Genomic DNA, 15,116 nt, shown 5'->3' on the forward strand with positions numbered 1-15,116 from the left:
GAACATAAAAAATCACTTAAAGTTTACCGTTGACTGAAGTGACATTTCTAGCAAAATTATCAAAAAAATAGCACTGTACAACTCGGCTGGGTATTGAACCAAGCTATTTTTTCCTGGAGATAAAGTCATAAGTAAAAAAGTGTATACTCCGTTTTTGAAGTTAGCCTACAAATTCTAAATATCAGAATTCGAAGTTCGAAAAAAGGTTTAAAAAAAAAATAGTAAAAATTACAAGATATAGCTAATAAAAAATCCAAAAATTGGATTGGAAAATTATCTAAATTTTTCTCTTAACTCAATGGTGTATAAAAAACTTCGGTGAAGCTTATATGACATATACTGGACCACTTCGGCTCCGATTTTGGAATCGAATTGACCTAGTACTTAGCCATTTCAGTCATACAAAACTATAGGCAGTCATTTTTAGTTCGATACGAAGAGATGTACGATTGTAGTTTCGAAAACCCTCGTTGCTCAAAGTTGTAAGAACTAACTTATAATGAATCTCGTAAAAATATCCAAATTGTAACTGCGGGGTGATCTCTTGGTACGATTTTAGAGAAAGATCCCAACCGCAAAGTATTCAATTGATGTCTAGCTTTCAAAACAGACTAGTTTACGAGATCGAAATAAAGGATTTATATTTGAAAATGTTTTAAATTATTACAACAACTGTAATAAAAATTTATGGACTACTCTTTAAGGGGTTAGGGGTAGTCAGGATTTTCACAAAGATTAAAATCTTAAAAATATTCTCTGAAAATTTGAAGTAGATCCTATAATTACGTTTTGAGTTATCCGACAAATAACAAAGAGCGCTCAGGCACTCCAACACACTAGTGTCAAACTTTAAATGCGTTTATCTCAAAACTATGTTTTTTGAACTGGTGACAACTGTAACTCGATAACCGTTCAGTAGATTTTAATGAAATTCATACAGCTTTTAGAATACATAATAGAATACATAATAATCCGAAGGATTTTTTTTTTCAAAAATTTCAATTTTTTAAGACCAATTAACTGTTGATTTTTTCCCGAAAATCTAAAAAACAAATCTTGAGGCCGCCATTTTGTTAATTATTATTTGTAAAACTATTTTTTTTATCCGATTCATTTTACATGAATCTCCAAGGACCTTTTTTTGAAACTGGCTCAACACAGACAGCTATAACTTTGGAAATTATAATTTGTTTTTCACATTTTCGAGACTTAAAGTCAAAACATTATATAATAATGCCATATTATTACATTTGTAAAATAACATGATTTAGTAGCAAAAAAAAAACAAGCAAGGAAGGGCTAAGTTCGGGTGTAACCGAACATTTTATACTCTCGCAATTTATTGATGGAATTTTATAAAGATAACACAATTCGACCCATATAATCGACATAAAGTCCAATAGAATAACGAAAATCATCAAATATAGTATATGGGGACTGAGGTAATTCCTAAACCGATTTCACTCGTTTTCACCACCAAGATACAATGTATCGAAGACTATACGATCACTTAATTTAATATTACTTATAATTAGGTATATGGGATCTGGGGGAAGTTATGACCCGATTTTTACCATTTCAGGTACAGAGAGAAACTGTTATAAGAAAAAAAATTCAGAGGGAATGAATTACATTAAAATATCTGAGGGATTTACCTAAGTATATTTTCGGGGAAAAATTACCCTTAGGCACTGAGTTCTTCATGTTCGATATCAGGGGCCTTGAAAAGTCATGGTTCGATTCTGACATTTTTTTCACAAGTGATGCAACAGATCATATACAGTGTTTGTGTAAAGTTTTATTTCGCTATCTTCGTTGGTTCCTAATGTATATATTATAAAGTGAAGGAATAAGATGGAATTCAAAAATGAGTTATATGGGAAGTTGTCGTGGTTGTGAACCAATTTCGTCACACGTGTCACCAGGGTGTCAAGAAAATATTATATACCGAATTTCATTGAAATCTGTCTAGTAGGTCCTGAGATATGGTTTTTGACCCATAAGTGGGCGACGCCACGCCCATTTTCCATTTTGTAAAGCTCTCAGTGCAGCTTCCTTCTGCCATTTCTTATGTAAAATTTGGTGTTTCTGACGTTTTTCGTTAGTGAGTTAACGCACTTTTAGTAATTTTCAACCTAAGCTTTGTATGGGAGGTGGGCGTGGTTAATATCCGATTTCTTTCATTTTTGGACTGTATAAGGAAATGGCTAAAATAAACGAAAGTTTGGTTTATATAGCTTTATTGGTTTGCGAGTTATATACAAAAAAACCTATTTGGGGGTGGGGTCACGTCCACTTTTCCAAATGCTCCAAATTTCATTTTCATAACTTTATTTATGGCTTAGTTAGTTTCCGCCATTTTGTGGGCGTGGCAGTGGACCGATTTTGCCCATTTTCGAAAGAAACCTCCTCAGGGTGCCAAGGAACATATGTTCCAAGTTTCATTAAGATATCTTAATTTTTACTCAAGTTTACGGACAGACGGACGGACAGATATCCGGATTTCAAATCCACTCGTCATCCTGATCATTTATGTATATATAACCCCATATCTAACTATTATATTTCTTGGTGACACAAACAACCGTTAGGTGAACAAAACTATAATACTCTGTGCAACAGGTTGCGAGAGTATAATTACCGAAAATTCTCATTTTTCGTTAAAGGAAGTGTTTCTTTATATGATCTTGCCCAAAAAAGTATGCAACACTATAAAATCTTTCAAGAAAATACTCACCTCTTCCGCTTGCCGCATTCGAGCACCTTTTTGCACACCCAGCCCTCATCGGTTTTGACCCATGCCTCACCGGGTGAACGCCAGTCGCGCGAATAGAACGGCATTTCGATGAATTTACTTGTTTTTGTTTTTGTTTTTGTTTTCGCAGTGGCTTTAATTAGCTAGCTAGTTGTTTGTTTGTATGTGATGGCTGCTGTATACTCAATGCAAGCGCTTGCTGTTCGCTGCAATTGCTGCCTTTGCTGTTGTTGTTGTCGTTGTAGTAATTTAACGTTGACCCTTACAATTAATGCACTTAATTGCTTAGTATTTTTTGTTGTTTTTGTTTTTAATTCGTAACAAAATCACAATTTAATTTCAAGTTTTATGATTGCGCTTATTAATAATTGTTCTCTGTGTAATTGTATTACACTTTGTTGTACGGACGGTTTTACAGTTTACTACACGCACGTTTGCTATTTTTAATTATTTATTATGCTGCTTCTTCATTTATGACTGAGAGCAGGAAAAAAATGCTTTAATTGCAATTATTCTGCTCCATTCTCAATTGAAAATTTTCGTAAATAAATACATATGTATGTGTGTATGTATGCATCTATATCAGTCATTCATATGGATGTCTGTATGTACTTATGGCATGCACACTCGTCTAGCTTTTGTTGCGAAATTGCCCAAGCATTTATTGTATAACAGCGCTGGTGAAGTAAACGCGCGACTTCAACATCCCTTCTCCCACCCGCATCTCTCTCATTCACCTACTTTTTCTCTTCTTCTCTTTTACCCACTCACCCATCATTATCATATTAATCATCGTTTGCGTGGGCAAATGATTTTAATGCAATTCAATGATTCCCCAGTAATTGCCTTTGATTGTTCGAGGGGTGGTGCATATGAGCAGTGTAGAGCATTGAAATTTATGATTGTTTTAAGCAGAAAATATTTCAGCTATAAATTAATAATACGTATAATTGTAATAACGGTACTTTGGTACGATAACTTGTTTGTGGATTATGACTAGTATTAAGTGGAACGTAAGTTCGAGATCCGTATAATATAGTAAATACCTTATCCATTAATTTAATTTAAGCTTCGAATACTTTTGAATTAATGGAAAGATTGATGAAATATTTATGAATTCCTGGAATATATCGTTGGAACGTAAGCTATAACCTTGTTAAAAACACTGACTTTGAAAGGCGAAAATCTTGGCTGGTAACCTGGAACTCGAGTTATTTTAGGTACGAATTATTCTTTGTAAAATTTTAAAATGGTTTAAAGCCTCCATGTAACTACCTGGTTAGCTTAAAGGATATATCTCCGCAACTGCAGAGAGTCTCACTTATATAGCTTCGGCTGTTTGATGTGACACACAAATACTACTGACGGATCGCCAAGACCCTTATGATTCAACAAAGCGCAAAGAGCGCTATTATAAAGATCTTAAGTCAGCTAATGTCGATTCCAGTCACTTCACTACGTTCGCCGAAGATGTGCCTGTCGCGGTGTTTAAACCTTACCCTGAGAATGCTGGACTTCCAAGTGCTTGGATGATACCTCTTCACCTGCCAAGCTGAAAACCTATCTCAATAACTTCTAAAATTATGAAAGAAGCCGAATCTAACAAAATAAAAGCGTGGAGTATTTATTAGACCCGAATTTTTGCCTCATATGCGCCGTTTATTCTGCTTTCCTTTCTCGACGAACCAAAATCAAACTCTACAAATCGCTCATTATTCCCTTCCTGATGTATGGCGCTGAAGCGTGGACTATGACAACATCCGATGAGACGACTCTTGGGGTTTTCGAGAGAAACGTTCTGCTCAAGATTTATGGTCCTCAGAACATTGGCAACGGCGAATACCGCATACGATGGAACGATGAGCTGTACGAGTTATACGACGACATTGACATAGTTAAGCGAATAAAAAGACAGCGGCTACGCTGGCTAGATCATGTTGTTCGAATGGACGAAAGTGCCCCAGCTCTGAAAATGTTCGATGCAGTACCCGCTGGAGGAAGCCGCGGAAGAGGACGACCTCCACTCCGATGGAAGGACGAAGTGGAAAGTGACCTGGCGTCACTTGGTGTTTCCAGTTGGCGCCAGAAAGCAAAAAGGATACACATACATTCGGCTATAATCGCTTAAAGCGGTTCCTACGCCAAATATATATGTATATATATACATATATACGACTTTAGAAGTGGGAAAAAAGCGTTCAAAACCTACCGAAACGAGTGCCACAAAGCTAAGTTTCTTTACTACGAATTTTTGAATTTTCAATAGACTAAGATATATATGATTCCCAAAACATTGGGATTTGGGTTTTTGAAACTACCCGAGAATATAATCTGTCGAGTATTTTGAAATCAACAAGACTCCGGAATGCCATTTGGAAATTTTGTATGCTATTAAAGACTGGTTCCAGGACTGATTCGAAATCGGATCACTGCCACGCCCACAAAATGGTGAAAACCGAAAAAAGTGTCATAACCCTTTCATAAATAAAGCTATAACAGTGTAATTTAGTATAAATGATCGCACTAGGGAAGAGCATATCTGGATGTAATTTTTGTTGGATAATGGGCGTGACCCCGCCTCTAAATAGGTGTTTTGTATATATCCAATAAAGCTATATAAAACAAACTTTCTGGAGTCCTTTCTTTTAGTCACTTCCTTATACAGTCCAATGGAAGACATTGGATAATAACGACGCCCATCTCCCATAAAAAAGTTATGTTGAAAATTACGAAAAAACGTTAACTTACTATCGAACAACATCAAAAACACTAAACACTACAGAATAAATAGCAGAAAGAAGAAAGAAAGAATAAATAGCACTCAGATTTTTTTAAATGGAAGATGGGCGTGGCGTCGCCCACTTATGGGTCAAAAACCATATCTCAAAAACTACTCGACCGATTTCAATGAAATTCGATATATAATATTTTCTTCACACCCTAATGACACGTGTGGAAAATGGGCGAAATCGGTTCACAACCACGACTACTTTCCATATAACTCAATTTTGAATTCCATCTGATTCCTTCACTTTATAAGATATACATTAGGAACCAATGAAGATAGCGAAATAAAACTTTACACAAATACTGTATATCGTCCCCTCAATATAACAATAGCGTATAATTTTTTTTGGGTTTTGAGAAAATCGAGTTTAAAGTTTTTGTAAAATCAGAAAACATGAACATGAAATTATACACCATTTTTTCCAATGACATTTTGACCCACTTTGTGGAAGTAGAATTTCACGAAATTTTGACCAGACATAGAATCAATGATGGAGATTCTAAATATGCAATAAAAAAATAGTGGCGTATGAGCACATACGCTATTGTTATATTGAGGGGACGATATCATATGTGGCTTCACTTGTGGAAAACTTGTCAAAATCGGACTAGAACTTTTCAATGCCCTGGATATGGAACATAAGATCTCAGTGCCTTTAGGTAATTTTTCACCTAACATATCGGTAATTCTCTCAGATATTTTAATTTTATTTAGAGAGAACCTTTTTCTTCTAATTCCGTGTCTCTGTACCAACTATTATTAAAATCGGGTCATAACTTCTCCTAGCTTCTATATACCTAATTATAGGTTTTAAAAAAATACGTTGGACTTAATACCGTATATATCGGTTAATATGTGAAATATCTTAGCTAAATTTAGTGAGCGTATAGTCTTGAATATAATGTACCTTGGTGGTGAAAATGAGTGAAATTGTTTCTGGAATTAACTCAGCACTCATATACTATATATGATAATTCTCGTTATTCTATTGGACTTTATGCCAAATATAATGGTGAAATTATGTGTTATCTTAATAAAATTTAATAAATGAATTGCGAGCCTTTCCTTACTTGTTTAGAGTTAATATTCTGACCAATAACAACAAACAACCAAAAATTTTTAAAATATTTATAAAATGCAGATACACGTGAAAATATATTACAATCAAATTACACACGCACACTTGCATGTCTGTTTGTATATTTTATGCACAAAATCATAAAAATAGCAATAATAACCGCTATGAAAACAAAGAACGTTTTCTGCTACAACAACTCTGTGGTCAAATAGGCCGTTGCACAGTGGCGCACACAGCATACAAACACATATACTAAAGTGCTTTAATAGCCGAACACACACACACACGCGGATTTGAGCAGAAACATATGAACTCGTACGCTGTGGAGCACGAAGTTTAATATCGGTGCTGGTGGAGAAGGAGTGTAGTGGTGGATGGGTGGCAGTGTGTGTGTGTGCGAATACTCGTGCTTATTTACTAGCACTTGACTTGTTGTTATTTCGTTTTGTTGTTATTGGCAATTTCGAAATTGTGTGGTAGACAGCTGATTTCAGCTTTTATGCTTTGTGTTAATTTTCTATTTTGTATGCCCATACGTTTTGTGTTGTAATTCAATTTTTTGTTGTATACATTTGTGATAGACAATTTCATGTTTTTTACACATTTTCTGCTTTGCTTTGCATATTCGCAGCAACAGAGCTCCAACTGCTCATACATACATATAAAATGCAATGCAAGCAAAAATTTCAATAGACAAATATGCGCAGATTAACAAACACACATATAGAAAATTGCAAGAAAAGTTAAAGAAATACAAAAACAATAAAATTGATAAAAATTAAAATTCTTTTTGGCAGTTAAATTTTCCTCAAAGAAATGCATACACACACACATACACTTATGAATGCTCCGTTTACTATTATTTTGCGCAATTTGCCTTTTAAAAGCTGCTTCCATATGCCACAAGCAATTGTGTATCGTCTCAAGAGTTATAATTATATGGATTAATCACAGAAATGCACAATATTTGCTTTATTTTATTATTTATAAAATGTCAAATGTTCACCGTTTTTTTTTTTTTTAGTTTTCTGTTTTGTTTATAACTTTATTTTTGGCAGTACAGAACAGTAGGCAAGCACAATTGCGCATCAGCAGTAACAAATGTTTTCAAGCTTTTTTCACTTCTTTTACTACACTTTGATACGGTTGAAAACAATGGATTATTTGGAGTTTTTTTTCTCAAAATAAATTTCGCTTTTCTTGATCAGCAGTTGAAAATAATGTACTTCACGAGCCGAGTCACAAAAGTGAACTGAGCGCAACGTACAGGAAAAGCGAATGCAGCCATTCAGAGCTCCACTGCGTACGAATTTTGTGGGGCGGAAGGGGGGCCAGTTGGTATTTGGAAAATTGTGCAGTAACAACAAGGAAGTGCATTTCGAGTGTTGCCAGATAGCAAAGAGATAAGGAAATATAAAAATAAAGAATTAAAGGGTGCACTAGAAAGTGAAAGCTTTAAATTATGTATAGTAAAAACTACAAAATATAAAAGAAAAACATTTTAATAATTGCACTTTTTTAAAAATAAAAATTTAAAAAAATTCTATCAAAAAATCAATGCACAACACCCTGTGCCTGCAGTTAACCTCACTTTTCCCCACACAAATGTGCCAAAAACAGCTGTTAGCAGCTAAGCAAAGAAAATGCTATAACAGAAGTGCCATTGAAAAGCATAATTTTCATTAATTTCACAAGTTTTTTCGAAAAAAAAACAGCAGCAGTCGTGAAAATATTCTTTACACACAGCATATACTATGTCCGCTTCTGATGGTCAATTGCCCAATATCAAATTCGATGGTAATGCACCGAAATTGGATAAAGCGCAACTGGAATTTATGAAAATCATCGAGCAGCAGAATTTGGTGCGTGTGGAAAAATTGCAGCGCATACGTAGAAATAACCTAATCACAGCCGGCATCTTGGGCGCCTCCGTATTGGGTATTTATGCCTACTCAATGCTATCAGTGCAACAAGAGGATTTTCTAGATGATTTTGAAGAGCCGAAAAAAGTTTCAAAGCAATAAAAAGTAGTTACATAAAGTTATATTTAGTTTTAAGACAAGCGACAGGCGAGCGAAAGCCAAATAGTGTTTTTATTGTTGTGTAATTAAGGATTAATATTGGAGTTCTATATTTGTTGTTGCATATAAGGTGAGTTTATTGATCTTTATTATTAAATTATTTATTTATTTTTGTTTAATTGCTTTTAGTAATATTTCATCAGCATGCCACATGCTGCAGCACGCGTACTCACCGGCGGTGTGCGCCTACCGCCCATGCCGACCATACGCGATCTCGTCAAACTCTATAAATTGCAAGCCATTAAATATATGAGTCAGAATTTCATTATGGACGAACGTTTAACTGATAAAATTGTCAAGTGTGCCGGGCGCATTGATGCACAAGACACGGTTTTAGAGGTGGGTCCCGGTCCGGGTGGCATAACACGTTCGATTTTGCGACGCACACCTGGACGTTTGGTGCTTGTGGAGAAGGATATACGTTTTATGCCTACCCTAGAATTGTTAAAAGAATGTGCGCGTCCACTACATACGCAAGTTGACATCTATGAGGGGGATATTTTGCGTTTCGATATGGAAAAACATATACCTTTGACGGAACATCGCCTACACTTGATCGGCAATTTACCGTTTGCCATTTCTACGCGTCTACTTATAAATTGGTTGCAAGATCTTTCATTGCATCGTGGTGGTTTTCGTCGTACGGACACGGCTATGACACTGACTTTCCAGAAAGAGGTGGCCGTGCGTATTTGTGCGCCACTGGGACATGAGCAGCGTTGTCGCTTATCGATTATGTCACAAATATGGACCACGCCGTTTATGAAATTCGTAATACCGGGGAAAGCTTTTGTGCCCAAACCAGACGTGGATGTTGGTGTTGTGAAATTGATACCATTGAAGCAGCCGAAAACGTCACTACCATTCGAGCTGGTGGAGCGTGTGGTGCGTCACATATTCAATATGCGTCAGAAATATTGTCGTCGCGGTTATAGCACACTTTTTCCACCCGAAGATCGTGAAGATGTGACGGATACACTTTTCGAATTGGCCGATGTGGATCCCACAGTCAGACCATTCGAATTATCTGTGGATGAATGCTTGCGTTTGGCATCCGCATATGCAGATTTCATAGATAAACATCCCGAAGTGGCTAAATATGATTATCGTGGCAGAAAAGAACCCATTGATGAGTATTTGGAGTAATGTTTTGAATTTCGAAATCTTTCTTTTTCATACGAAAATGTAATTACTGTACTTTCGCTTGTTTATATCAATATACTTTTATTAAAAATTGTTGTGTTTCGCATTAATTGTTCGCATTTGTATAAATAAAATTAATATTCGAGCTTATGAATAATTGATTAATAATTTGTAAACATGTATTAGACGGTCATTACACAAAATTACTGCATATATACGTATGTAAAGATAAAATTTGCACTTGGACGGACGGAATGCGTTGAGGTCAAGTATTATTTTTGTTGTTCTTAATAATTATTTCGCGTACAATTATTGTCGAGATGGCGTTTACAATAACGACACAAGATTACACACATAATTATTAAAATAATCGAATATTTTCGCATTAAAATACTTGCATATTTATGTCATAGGTACTATTTGCTTAAATTCAGTTATTATCGAAGGCACTTTTGGTGTAAAAATTACTTAATTTTGAGATTATGATAGGTGTCACTATAGCCGTTAACTTTTTAACTTGTTGCACTAAAATCTGCAAACAACTTTCTTGCGAAAAACAATACTATGCTGAGTGAACCCAATAGTGCCATTGTGTTAATAGCATTCGCTTTAGCGCCGTTACAGCGATGATCGAGAAAGCAGAAACAGAATGTGACATCATTGAAATAGTCACGCTTCACATCATGTTCCTTTATAGTGTGATTGACATAGTGTGCCAGACGTATATCCTTAGCGGCCGGTCTGCAACCTTCATATTTATCAGCTGGAATGTCTGTGCGGAAGCTTAATGCGCTCAAACAGTCACGCGTTATGGTCTCTTGTGCTGCAAAATGAAGAAATAATTTACGCTATTTATGTATAAATGTATGCAAAATACATACCGCCACGCTTCTCAATCACTTTGACACATATATCATTGGTTTCAGGGCATTGCTCCCCGAGAAAACCTATGCCGCGCCAATTGAATTTTTCTCCACAACCTGGTGTGGCCGATGTGCAGCGGTAGCACCATATTGCTGAAGCTGTTTGTTGTAGAAAAAAATATGTTTACTCTTGTAAAAGTTAGTTGTTTAATTATTTGACTTTTATATATAATTTTTTCGACTTAATATGCTATGATTAATTGTTCTTAAACAATTGCTTATATACATATGTGCATATCACTGAACATAGTTGTGGGTGGAAATTAGTAAGCTTGCTTTCGCACTCACCTTCACGCAAAGTCAGTACTGCTATGACAAATAAAATAGCTGCTGTCTTTTTATGCATTTTCGGAACAACAATAAACAAATAAACAATAAATTATATTTAAAAATTCAGTCGTACTTTAGTAAACAAATATATTAAACAAGTTGGAAGTGATTTGACAACGCCCAGCAGTCTTTTGACAATCACAAGTGTCATCGAGCAGTCTTGCCACTTAAATTGTGTTTACAATGTTTATTCTCAACTGCTAGAGAATAATCACGGCGAATATGGAAATCGTGCAAAGCGAATTCATAAAAAAATATATAATAAAAATATATAAATGAAAGTTAAATACATAATTTTGTTAATTCTATAATCAGTATTGTTTAAGTTTTAATTATATATATATACCGTCTACTCTGAATGATTTTGTAAAAACTCTATTTTCCAAGGTAACCACAGTGTTAATGAATATTAAACATTTTCAACAATAACCTGGCATCTCATTTGTTGACTTCCAACTGGCAATGCCACATACAATATGTGCATATACACACTAAAAAAGAACAAAGGTTTTCCAAAATTTTCACTCGCTAGTGACATTTCACGAATTTACTAAAAGTTTTACAACACAATAACTTAAAAAAAACCATAAAAAAATGGACAACCGAATGAGGCCTCTTAAAGAACTGTTGCGAGAGTTGATTGCGACAATGCCGCGTGATGATGATGATACAGACAACATCAATCCCGAACACATAACCATGTTGGAGGGGGGCGGTTGCAGAGCTAACAGAAGAGATGTCTGGCGTCCAGCTGGGCGTTCAGCTGGTCGCAAAACTAGCCGTAAAGTTACGCGTCCAGCTCGGCGTCCACCTAGCTTGCTGCCACGAGAAGAATTTTGCAAACTAGGCTTACACACATTACCCAGAAAAGCCATAACATTTCAGGAAGCAATAAAAATACATTACTTGTGGCGTGATTATGTGCGTGAATCGCTGGGTTTACGTCCGGGTGATTTGATACCGTCAGTTTCTGATAAATCTTACGACCCCCTCAACAAAGTGTTAATGAGAACGGATCTACATGGTGCGAAGATTGAAGTAATGGAATCGAAATGCGAAACATTAAAGGGCATGATTGGTGTTGTTGTGTTGGATACGAAAAACACATTTACACTTGTTGGCATGGATGATCGTATCAGAACGGTGCCGAAGGCTGATAGCGTCTTTTGCATTTACTTGGGAAATATACAGATTTCATTTTACGGCAAATCAATTATGATACGTCCCGCAGAGCGCAGTGTCAAGAAGGTGAAGAACTTCATTGAACCGTTTGATGTGGAATAAGAATTGAAATGTGTTCAATTTAAGCGGTCAACTGAACTGATAGTACAAAATGCATATATACAAATGAAGTAATATATATGTATGATCTTTATAATTTGACATTTGCTTTGTGGCATTAATACTGTCAATACTAGCTAGTGTAAGATTTTTTTTTATAAACTTGTACCGCTTTAATCTATATCTAATATTTTTTCATAATTTACAATTTTTCACAAATACTAAATATTAGTAACTAAGTCAATATGTATTCACTTTCAATAATAAAAATCAAAATCAATCATTAAGGTTATGTGTATCTTATTGGAATAATCGTAATCTTAAGTTCAAAAGGTAGAATTTTACGCCCAGTTGCTTGTGTAGATAATTGTCCAAACCAAGTTCGTTGGCGTTTCAGGCCTCCTTTAATACATTTGTATGAGTGTAAATATTGCGTGCGCGACTCTGGCAGCCTCAAATACATATGTTTACAGCTGGCACAGCGTGTATAAATTTCAAATGCGTCTGCTCATTAACAATGCAAGATATGAGATGTGCCTTGCATAAATGTTTTATTGACCATTAGTGACGACGTGCGAGAAGTCAGTTGCACCCACCAGCGGTCACTCGTGTAAATAATGAACGGGTGTAGATTTGCATACGGCACAGGCTACTAAATGTGTATATGTATGTATGTACATATGTGAGCATTGAATTAAGTATTCAATTGCTACATTTTTTTGTCTGGAGAAATTGTGCAAATTTGCTTTTTGCAAGTCTTTCGTTATCAAATAAAAGTAAAAGACAAATATACAAACATACCATCAAGCGTTGTCATAAAATCACCTATAAATCAATCGAAGTGTTTCGCAGCAATTGTCCAGCGGAAATACCTTTGGTGAGTGGTGTTTTTCGCATATAAATATATATTTCTCTACATACATACATTTGATTGTACATGCTTTGTTTTTTAATAAATTGATTGCGTTCAGATCATTAAAAATTTTTTTTTTGCACTCTACAGCTGTTTAGAATTCTAAGCATCAAGTATAGCTCTGAAAACACAAGCTTACAATTCTTTATGCGCAGACATACATACATTTAAACATTTTATTTAATGAATGAAAGCTTTAACAGTGCTTTGATGCTCATAAATTAAGTATTTTTGCTTTATCGGCGTGGAAATATTATAGTTTTTGAGGTTATGAAATAAAATATGAAAGAAAAAAGATAAATAAATAATTGAATAAAATGGAAGAAGTATATTTATTTATTTTCATTATATTTGTATTAAATAACTGTTTTTAATATTTTATTTCAAAAAATGTGAGTTTTTAAGTAAACATTTTTTTGTTTTACAGATTTTGTTGTTATTTTGTTTAGAGGAGTTTATGGTAAGTTGAAATTCTTCTATGTTGGACCGTGTTGAAAGGTAAAAATATGAATTTTTCTACCATTTAAAGTTTTTTATTTCTAAAAATTGTTGTTTCTAAGTTTTTATATATGCATGGGGCAAGAATATTGACCATCTTAAGTACTGGTCTCGTCTTGAACTGTTAACACTACAGCAAAATACTTCCAAAAAGTATTTTATACAGTTTAAAACAACAATAACAAATGAAAAACCATTATTTAACCTGCTAAAAGTCCCAACAATTTGTTATTTATTATTTCTGCTCTTTAAACAAGCTTTTTTAGACATGTTCCAAGTCGAGAATGGTATAAAATACTCTATGTACAGAATTATTAGTATAGAATAACAAAAATATAAAATTTGCAGACGCTCAACTATTAAAATTAATTGCACAACAACAAAAAATCAGCAACAGGTTACATTTATAGCTGCAAAGTTTCCTCAGTAAAGAGTCATTTTGTTGCGAAAAAGTGTGAATAATTACGAAACTAGCACTAAGTCAGACACTTACATTTCTTTATACTTAAGTTGACTTGCAAAAAATCGCCATTGTCTCGCTAATGGTTAAGAAACTATTATTTTTATATTTATTTGCTGAATTTTTGCCAATTTGTACAATTATAATTACGCTTCTACAAACCGTGACTGATGGAGTTGTCGAGTCGTCAATTTTTAAATTGAATGAGCGTCTGAAACGCCGCTGGCTTCTTTCTGAAAATAAGCGCTTAGTAAGAGTTTGGCTGACCTGAAAAATAAAATAAAATAAAATAAAATAAAATAAAATGAAATGAAATAAAATAAAATAAAACAAAATAAAATAAAATAAAATAAAATGAAATGAAATAAAATAAAATAAAATAAAATAAAATAAAATAAAATAAAATAAAATAAAATAAAATAAAATAAAATAAAATAAAATTAAAAAAAATAAAATAAAATAAAATGAAATAAAATGAAATAAAATGAAATGAAATAAAATAAAACAAAATAAATTAAAACAAAATAAAACAAAATAAAATAAAATAAAATAAAAAAAAATAAAATAAAATGAAATGAAATAAAATAAAATAAAATAACATAAAATAAAATATAATAAAATAAAATAAAATTAAATAAAATAAAATAAAATAAAATAAAATAAAATAAAATAAAATAAAATTAAAAAAAATAAAATAAAATAAAATGAAATAAAATGAAATAAAAAAAAATGAAATAAAATGAAATGAAATAAAATAAAACAAAATAAATTAAAACAAAATAAAACAAAATAAAATAAAATAAAATAAAATAAAATGAAATGAAATAAAATAAAATAAAATAAAATAACATAAAATAAAATATAAT

General features: G+C 33.5%; 5 protein-coding genes across 7 annotated transcripts in view; 3 read left to right on the top strand and 2 right to left on the bottom strand.

Annotated features, from left to right (window-relative positions):
• The window catches only part of LOC105216012 (F-box only protein 32), a 36,724-nt gene extending 28,837 nt beyond the window's left edge, over positions 1-7,887 (bottom strand). The window contains exons 1-2 of one of the 2 annotated variants that reach the window (XM_011190261.3): positions 7,479-7,887; positions 2,738-3,232 (exon numbers count right to left, since the gene is read on the bottom strand). In XM_011190261.3, coding sequence (XP_011188563.1) covers positions 2,738-2,841 — 104 coding nt within the window. In that variant the 5' untranslated portion in view covers positions 2,842-3,232; positions 7,479-7,887. Of the gene's footprint in view, positions 1-2,737; positions 3,233-7,457 lie in introns of both variants that reach the window. The other variant, XM_011190269.3, reaches the window with a different exon arrangement.
• A 423-nt stretch (positions 7,888-8,310) lies between these two features.
• LOC114803499 (cytochrome c oxidase assembly factor 3, mitochondrial) lies at positions 8,311-8,972 on the top strand. The gene is made up of 2 exons (XM_029042690.2): positions 8,311-8,772; positions 8,832-8,972. Exon 1 carries the CDS (start codon positions 8,376-8,378, stop codon positions 8,643-8,645), a length of 270 nt encoding a protein of 89 aa, XP_028898523.1. The 5' UTR covers positions 8,311-8,375; the 3' UTR covers positions 8,646-8,772; positions 8,832-8,972.
• Positions 8,847-9,995, top strand: LOC105216043 (dimethyladenosine transferase 1, mitochondrial). The gene has a single exon (XM_029042677.2). The coding sequence runs from the start codon at positions 8,847-8,849 to the stop codon at positions 9,846-9,848; it is 1,002 nt and encodes a 333-aa protein (XP_028898510.2). The 3' UTR covers positions 9,849-9,995.
• A 224-nt stretch (positions 9,996-10,219) lies between these two features.
• On the bottom strand, positions 10,220-13,340 carry LOC105216059 (uncharacterized). Of its 2 annotated transcripts, none has more exons than XM_011190342.3 (3): positions 13,181-13,340; positions 10,727-10,867; positions 10,220-10,668 (listed from the first exon to the last, which is right to left on the bottom strand). In XM_011190342.3, exons 1-3 carry the CDS (start codon positions 13,194-13,196, stop codon positions 10,358-10,360), a joined length of 468 nt encoding a protein of 155 aa, XP_011188644.1. In that variant the 5' UTR covers positions 13,197-13,340; the 3' UTR covers positions 10,220-10,357. The 2 variants fall into 2 exon arrangements, with proteins under 2 accessions (XP_011188644.1, XP_011188636.2); XM_011190334.3 differs by lacking the exon at positions 13,181-13,340 and adding an exon at positions 11,057-11,253.
• On the top strand, positions 11,562-12,666 carry LOC105216048 (ribonuclease P protein subunit p29). The gene has a single exon (XM_011190323.3). It carries the CDS (start codon positions 11,693-11,695, stop codon positions 12,380-12,382), a length of 690 nt encoding a protein of 229 aa, XP_011188625.2. The 5' UTR covers positions 11,562-11,692; the 3' UTR covers positions 12,383-12,666.
• Positions 13,341-15,116: the final 1,776 nt, after the last annotated feature.

This window comes from Zeugodacus cucurbitae, chromosome 4 (genome assembly GCF_028554725.1).
Source record: "Zeugodacus cucurbitae isolate PBARC_wt_2022May chromosome 4, idZeuCucr1.2, whole genome shotgun sequence".
Classification (NCBI taxonomy): Eukaryota; Metazoa; Arthropoda; class Insecta; order Diptera; family Tephritidae; genus Zeugodacus; species Zeugodacus cucurbitae.

Excerpts from the sequence above, each read along its gene's own strand:
- LOC105216043 (XM_029042677.2), top strand. The coding sequence starts at position 8,847 with ATGCCACATGCTGCAGCACGCGTACTCACCGGCGGTGTGCGCCTACCG.
- LOC105216059 (XM_011190334.3), bottom strand. The coding sequence starts at position 11,114 with ATGCATAAAAAGACAGCAGCTATTTTATTTGTCATAGCAGTACTGACT. Across the intron at positions 10,868-11,056 it reads AGTACTGACTTTGCGTGAAG|CTTCAGCAATATGGTGCTAC; the intron begins GTGAGTGCGAAA and ends TACAACAAACAG. Across the intron at positions 10,669-10,726 it reads AGTGATTGAGAAGCGTGGCG|CACAAGAGACCATAACGCGT; the intron begins GTATGTATTTTG and ends TTCATTTTGCAG.
- LOC105216048 (XM_011190323.3), top strand. The coding sequence starts at position 11,693 with ATGGACAACCGAATGAGGCCTCTTAAAGAACTGTTGCGAGAGTTGATT.
- LOC114803499 (XM_029042690.2), top strand. The coding sequence starts at position 8,376 with ATGTCCGCTTCTGATGGTCAATTGCCCAATATCAAATTCGATGGTAAT.